Source organism: Anopheles maculipalpis, chromosome 3RL (genome assembly GCF_943734695.1).
Source record: "Anopheles maculipalpis chromosome 3RL, idAnoMacuDA_375_x, whole genome shotgun sequence".
Lineage (NCBI taxonomy): Eukaryota > Metazoa > Arthropoda > Insecta > Diptera > Culicidae > Anopheles > Anopheles maculipalpis.
Window position 1 is genome coordinate 68775793 of NC_064872.1, and position 8317 is coordinate 68784109.

At 44.4% G+C, this 8317-nt stretch overlaps 1 protein-coding gene across 1 annotated transcript; it reads left to right on the forward strand.

The window, feature by feature from the left end:
- LOC126563564 (forkhead box protein biniou) lies at window positions 1-7460 on the forward strand. The gene is made up of 3 exons (XM_050220210.1): window positions 1-1512; window positions 1915-2537; window positions 6952-7460. The coding sequence occupies exons 1-3, from the start codon at window positions 47-49 to the stop codon at window positions 7458-7460; spliced, it is 2598 nt and encodes an 865-aa protein (XP_050076167.1). The 5' UTR covers window positions 1-46.
- The last annotated feature ends 857 nt before the right edge of the window (window positions 7461-8317 follow it).

An 8317-nucleotide genomic window follows, 5' to 3' on the forward strand; every position in this document is an offset into this window, starting at 1 on the left:
GTGTGTGAAAGAAAAAAATTGTATGTGAAAAACGAGTTGCTCAAGCATGATCAAAACAGAAGAACACATGGAAACATCTTCTGCTATGGTGGATGTTAGTGATGATCAGGGAATTATTGTTGGTGGTGGTGGAGGGGGTTCCAATTCTTCCGCCGGTTATCACTATCGGCCACTTTCGTCCAACATCGTAATGGCTTCGGCGCACATCATAGAGAATCCTGCTCTGCAGCAGCAACAGCAGCAACAGCAACAAGACGATGGCAGGAACTGTGGTCCTATGATGAGCCATCCCTATCATCATCACGCTTCCTTTCATGCTCACGGTCAGTCTGTGTCGTCGCATCATCCACAGTCCCATGGCCACTTCCAACCTCATCATCCTCATCATCATCATCACCATCATCAGCAGCAGCACACGCAAGGTATCGATGTGAAGGATGAGATGGATGATCGTAACTCATCTCCGCCGGGAATTGGTGCGATCGCTTACCCAAGTAACATCGAGCTCAAGCTGGAAGGTGACAAAATTTCGTCCATGTATCACCATCACCATCATCCGCACCATGCGTTTGATAAGCTGCCCTCGTACTACATCAACCACCGATCGCCGTATCTGATCTCCCAAATAAATGACCCCGAACCATTGGTGGGTGGTGATGGTGGATCACTCGGAGCGGAATGTCTACGAGGTGCTCCCGGTAGCTACCTGCTAGAAAGCTCCATCAATACGCTCAAACTGTCCAGTGAATCAATGGGAGGAACTTCCCCTTCGGTAATGATGAGTTATGGCGGCGAGCTTGCGATCGGATCGCTTGTCGGGCAGCAACGATCACGCAGCAACGGAAGTAGTGCCAGTGCTGGGAATGCATCGCCAAGTTCTTCGACGATCGTTACGAACCCTTTCGTTGTACAGCAACAGCAGCAGCAGCAGCAGCACCAGCATCAGCAAGATCAACAGCACCATTATCATCTTCATGCTCATCACCAACAGCTACACGATTCCGGCGGACTTGCAGACACGGTTGGAAGTGTTTGCCAGCGTAATGAGACATCCGTCGGAATGGGTGTTGGGCAGCAGCATTCAGTACAGGCAACTAGCAGTACAAGCGGCGGACACATCACGATCACCGATGGCTCACTTCACCTGTCGAAATCGACGTCCGTATCGCCGGTCTCTCATCTTGGTTCACCGTGCTCCACATCGACGACTCCACCGGTTTCGGTGGCGAGCTCTACCGGAGGTACTACTGGTCGGAAAAATACAACCTCCAACCATGGGACAAGCGGTAACGGCGGTGGTGGAGAGCAACAGCTTAGCAGTACGACCGGCAACGGAACGTCGGCCAGTACTGGCAGCGGTAGTGGAGGTGAAGGTGGACAGAAGAAACCGAATGGAGGCCGCCGGCAGGAGAAACCTCAGCTCAGCTACATCAACATGATCGTGATGGCGATCAAGGACTCGCCCCATCGGCGCCGTACACTGAGTGAAATCTACAAATATCTCCAATCGAAGTGAGTACTTCTTCCTGAAGGGTTTGGAGGGTTTTTTTTTTGTAATACGCGAGGATCATCTTGAAGATCACCAGTGGAAGTGTATTGCACAAATTGAATGGAAGATGCGTCCCAATGACATCATCTGACGACTCTTTTGCGTGCGAATGTTGGTATCTATTTTTGGCCACTTCCCCTTCAACCCTTTTCGACAGACAGACAGCGGTGTGTGGAGTACATTTGCTGCCCGCTCAAATATTCCGGGTGGTCTCGATGTCTTTTCTTAATGGTGGGAACATTTGTCATAAAATTTGTTGCCTTTAATTTGTGCTCCATTTTTTGATGGGGCAATGATTTATAGCGTAGCCTTGAAAGTGTGTTTTTTTTATTGATAACATTCGGTTCCTCTTTGCTTACTGACAGGTACGAGTTTTTCAACGGTGAGTATAACGGCTGGAAGAACTCGGTACGGCACAATCTTAGCCTTAACGAGTGCTTTAAGAAGCTGCCGAAAGAGTGTGGTAAACCGGGCAAAGGCCACTACTGGACGATCGACGCTTCGGCCGAGTACATGTTCGAGGACGAGGGTAGCTTAAGGCGTCGTCCACGTGGCTTCCGGCGAAAGCAACAGCTAAAGGGGTACGGTGGTGGTAGTGCGTTTTATCCGGCCGGAAATACGGGATACGAGTTGACCGAGCTGTCTGGTGGATATCTTTCGCAACCGTATGGTGGATATGCGGATTATGGCAGCATTCCACCACCGTCGGCTGTCCTAGGTCAAGGACCGACGGGTTCCGGTGGCGGTGGACATCAAACCGGCGGCTATCCGGAACCGCATTCAGCATCCGGCGGTACATCCTCCTGGCACTATCCGTCGGCTGTGGATGGTTTGAGCCAATATTCGAAGATAACGCACACATCGCTGCATGAACCGCTACAGGCACCAGGATCGCCAGGACAGCAAGGACCGACGGGTGCGGGTGTGCTGGAGTATGGCAATTATGCTTTTACCAATGCGACAACAGCTCCCTACGGACTCGATACTGGTGAGTTTTATTTTATAGACAACAGAAATTCTTTCAAATGTTGACTTATGTCAGTTGGGAGTTCAAATGATAGCGTGTTATTGTTATTGTGGTGCGTCAGTTTCAGCGTATTAAATTTAGAGCAGTGTAGATCGTTTTCTGATGTAAGAGATTATTTTCTTGACAAAAATCCAAATTTAAATACCATTGCTTAGAAGTCCATCATTAATTTGGAAGACATAGAACAGTATAAAATGCTCTTGTAAATTTTACAGCATTACGACTTGGTAAAGTCAATTGGAAAAATTTGAGGAGGCTGTCGTCTCTACCATCGGTTCCTCCCCAGTAATTTTCTTAAAATTTCATTGCCTTCCCTGTTTGTAGTACAAAATTAATATTTATTTCTGCCCAGAAATTATGTAGTTGTAAAGAGGTTTAGCAAAGCTGTATAAAATAGATTGCAAAATGCTCGGCTGTTAGAGATAATCTGTATTATGATTTCACATATTTTATTTTGGAAAATATTTTTTCTACCTTTTAAATACTGCCGTAAACTTACAAAAAGCCTCTCCAAAATGATTTCAGATTCCCTAGTAGTTCGCTTCTGGGAGATATTTGTAAAAATTCTTCCCAAAAAATTTGTTTAAATATTTCATCATTTTGCAATGCGTGGTTGACGAAGCCCCTATTTTTTGCAGCAGATAAAATGATCAATACTATTCAATGCGTCCCAGAACTTTTTTTTTTCGTAAGAACGGCCTGGCCGTATTGCTTGACTAATGAATACCACGTAGTGACGTTAGTCAGTCCTCACTACGGAGGGCGTCCCAGACATTATTCGTCCTCCCCATAATTCCTCTAAGGATTCTTCATTGGATAGCATTTATAGAACTTCTCCGTTACTAACGCCATCTTAAAGCAGTATGATAAGGTATACTCGGTAACAATTTCTCGTAAAGCTTTCATCTCTTTTACATTCATTTAGAAAGGCTGTGTGTTAATAAGACACTATATTTGCCTCTTGACTGTCTACAAACTGTGGTTTAAACTAATATAAAAACTATTGTGGGAATGGTTTAACTTTCATATAAAATCCTTGCGATTATGGTAATAAGTTATAATGATTGCTCGAATATCCCTCAAGCTGATCTATACAAAGCTAATATGGTAGTTCTGATGCAGTTCGGGTCGGGTGATAGGATTGTAGCAAGTGTAGCCATGGTAATCGTTTAGAGAATGTGACGGGCGGTGTTATCAATGTCACAGAAGCTGCAGAGTGGAGGACAGGATTTGCATGTAGGATGTAGGGATTAATCACGCGAGTGTGTCCTATTCGAAGGCGGGAAAGGACTCCTTGATTATGGCTGGAATAGGAAGACTTTCCATGCTTGATAGAGCGGAGTTTGGTGCTGAAGTCTAGGATGTATTCCAATTTTCAGCACGACGCGTTTTCGACCTCTGTTGGCCAGACAGCAGGCTTGCAATGATGCAGGGATGCCGTTTAGAAGCTAGATGTGGTGGTTTTTTGCAGGAACCGTATTCCAGGCCGGTAAAAATGGCGACTTCGGTTGCATGTTGGATGCATTTTGCTTGGGGCGAAGAAGATGGAAGTGGAAAGTGTTTGTATTTAGACTGCAATGTACTGTTGTGGCAGTGGTAGCTTCGGTGGTGGTTAGTGAGTGTCTGGAGTTCTGTCTTTGCTATGAAAATAGATATGACACATAAAGTGCACGCAATAGATATGACACATTGTCGTGTTTAACGGTAAACCGACTAATGGCCCGCGGAGGGCTCCGAATTGACAAGGGGTTCAAACTCACAAAGAACCTACCCACCCGGTTGGCAGATTCAATGTGATAGGAGGGCTTCTTGCAATTTGCTATTACCTCCAAGATCTTTGCCGGTGGCGGCTCCATGCTGGCTTGCGCCAAACACTTCTGCGCGCATCACCATACCCTCCCTACTTCCACTCTGCTTAGTACGTCTCCAGGGATGGCCTCCGCCACTGGACTTGATAATGAGATTTTGAGTTCTTCGTACGTCCTGCAAACATTTTTTCCCCAATCCTATAAAATCAGCCGGCTAATCGAATTTGGCAGACCGTTCGGCGTTCGGGATAATTTTGACAGTCACCTACGGAGGAAGAAAAAAAATTTTTATGGCAAAATTACTCATCGGGGAAATTTTTTTTGTTTTAGAAATAGTAGCTTACCATGTATTTTATTCATTTTATTCAAAATATCCGCCCTCAGCTTCTATTACGGCCTCCACCCGTCTCCGGAACCGGGAACAAGCCCTGGCGACAGTTTCGCGGGGTAGGGCCGCGAAAACGGACCTGATTTTCGCCATCAGCTCCGCCTTGGTGTTGCTGGAGGTTCGCGTTCAGCCTCAGCCCCTGCTCGAAAAAGTGGGGCGGCATCACGTCCCCTTCCGATGACACGCAGGAAAACACCATCACCGTCTGGGGGAACTTGGTTTGCGGCACCCGTGGCACGTCCGCCGGGCAGTAAGCCAGCCACTGGTTGTTCTGGGTGTTAACCGTGTCGGCGGTTGCCGCGTCCGGCGCGGATCATCATGATGCATGTGATCCGCTTCCATAATGTAGTCTTTTTTGGCATTTTTTATCACGGGATGTTATCGCTGCTTGTTTCGTACACTTTTAGCTGTCAAATGACGTATTGCTTGTTTTTCTATGCCAACTCCATTACGAGTTATAAACAAAAATGTAACTGTCAAAATTATCCCGAACGCCCTGTAGAGGAAAGCCTCAAAGTTCCCAGTCAAAGTTCCCAGTTCCCTCGTATCAAATGCTTCTACCCATTCATCATTAATATAATGGAGAGATTAATTGATCAATTTTTGGATCTTATTATTAACCATTCAGCACGACTTTCATAGAAAATAGTTGAAGCATTTAATAAATATTTCATCGAAGACAATAAAAAAAAACTGATCCTCGGATAAGAAGATCAACTAGTTGGGTATAGATCGTTTTTGTTTGATGCTGCATCAAACTAAGCTCATGAGTTTCTATCTCTTACTTTCTCTCTCTCTTACTCTCTCTTTCTCTTTTTGAAGACTAAAATCGGTATGGGTTTCCTAAATAGTTGTCCCAACTATTTTGTCCAGTAAAGATTAGTTGTTGGTATCAAATGCGATCGTGACCTTAGAAAAGGGTGATGATGATCGCTGTACAACTGTAATACACACTGGACACATTGTCATGCGGTCGCTCAAAAGTTCTAGAGAACCAATATTCACCAGCTGTACATTTCTTTTCTTGCCTCTCCGATCAAGTTGCCTTTCCCGCTGGAGGTATCCAGTTACCGATCGAACGCGATCGCAAGGCTTATTATTCCGCCTGCCGAATTAAGCCACAATTGACACGCTTCAAACACACACACATACACACACACACACACACACACACACACATACACAAAAGGAAGGTTTTAAAGTATGTTCCTTGGATGTAAGAAAAATCGCCCAACATAATGGTATCATTGTTAGTTGCAAAGTACAATAAAGCAAAACGCATTTTCGTCCTCTAAAGCTCGCTCTGCAGTTTTACGATCGCATCTAGCGATCGAAGCGTAGCGTGCCGTAAGTAGGTGTAGAATTACTCCTATCGTCGAGCGCGAGCGCCCATGCGTGGCCATGAAGAGTTGGCAGGAAACAATAATTTCTTGTATATCGCTTCATCACCCGGCAGGGGTGATCGCAGCCCGTTCGTTGTTCGTGCGCTCGTGGTTAGGGCTAGAATTAATTGGCCACTTGAAGTTGGGCGGGTAAAGCGGGAGAGGCTCACATACACACACACACACACATACTGGCCTTCGTTATGTCGACCGTGATCGTGACACGTGTGAAAAAAGATTTTTCAAGACGTGTGTTGAGGGTGTGTTAAGAGCTGTTTGAAAGTATCGTTTTAGCTGCGATTAAGATTATTGATTTACGAGTATGCACGGTAGACAAAATCTCCGCAGCTCCACAGGCAATTGTTGCGTGCCCTAGTGCGTTGACCCATTAACGCTTACGTCGACGTGTTTGTAGCACTTTGAGCCCTTTGGACCACGATCAGCAATGCGTTTCGGCAAAGTGTAGCAGTCCGAGAAGGGGGTAACGGAAATAGAAAATATCACCAAAAAGGAACGAAAAAAATGAAACTTCAAGTCATCCAAAAAATTGGGGACAAGTGACATTAAAAAAAAAGAAACACGTTGTAGGGCACGATCGGAACTGGGTGTTGAATGAGAAATGGAATCACGAAAAAAAGGAGTCAAAAACCTCTTCTAAGCGTGTCAACGTAGCAACTTGTTGATGCATTCGTTGAAATAGACGCTAGAATGAGGATCCCTAAGCAAGAAATTAATTATTTGAAAAACAGTTTAAAAGATTAAACTAATTCTTGTTTAAATTCTAATTTTCTCTACAGGATTGAAAATTGCGTCTCTCTCACAAATGGCACCACCGCCAACCTCAGTTTCGACCACGTCCACATCCGTCGCATCGTCTTCGTCAGGCTCGGCGCCAACGCACAACACCGGAAGCTCCCCAGCGCTCGGTTCCCTGATCCTTTCCAGCACCAGCACCGTCCCAGGAAGCAATGAAGCACCATCGAGCGTGGTTATCGTTGGCGGTGGAGTGTCCGATAGTGAGCCCTCACCGATGGACTGTAAAAGTGACGTTTACGGTGGTGTTGCTGTTGGACATTCGATGCTTGCAAATGGATCCACCGCATCCGCTGGTACCACCTCAGCCAGCGGACAGTTGCATCAGCACACCCTTAACGGTGGCGGAAGCCATCATCCACATCATCATCATGCTCACCTGCAGACGACGACGCATCATCATCCTGGACATCATTCGCATCACGCGCATACGTCCCACCATCTGCACCACCATCATCACAGCAACCATCTTAATCTGGCTGCTCCGTACTGAAACCAGCCTACCGTGACGATCACCATGGGAAACGGTTCGGAAAGGTGAACGCAGACGGCCATCTTGAATTGGCGTTTACAATAGTGAGCGCAGGTGAACGAGAATAAGAGAAAATGGAAGATAGTGAGAGGAGAGAGAGGGAGAGAGAGAGAGAGAGAGAGATAAGTGAGAAATAATGGAAGACATACGAAATGTGAGAGGGGGTAGTGGGAAATAGGCGATGTAAAAAATAAAAATGGCTACACACTTTTATTCGTAGGTGAGTTATTTAAGAAAATATAATGATCTTTAGAGAAACAAGCACTTCTACTTGTTGTGGTTATTAATCTGTATTTTGGGAAGAAAATTTTGCGAAAAAATTACAACAAAGTGTATAGTATGAAATATTTTCTTATTTTATTAGAAAAATATTATTGTTTCTAATAAGTGGCTGAATTTGATTCGACAAAAATGTTAACTAAATCTCTTTGCAACCACATTTTGGAGCGAATGTCCGAATGTTCGTATAACGTTACTGGACATGACAACATGACAAATAAAGTTTTCATTGAGTTGTATGTAAAAAAATCATACTTTAAAGAATATTTGTATAAAAACTTTTTCAATAGTTTGTAAAAACTTTTGTACTTTTGTGTTTCAATTTTCAATAATACAGCTTCGAGACTTAATACTCAAATACCTTAAATGATAATTTTTATCTTAGGTAGTACGCTGATTATTCATTAGTTTGTCGTTAAAAAAAACTGCATTATTTGTAGTATTTAATGCTAATGGTTTTACAATTTGTTGAATATGACAGCAAAGAAGGTTTGTAAAAATGAATTTATTCAAAAATTGAAGCTTTTCACTCAATTTCA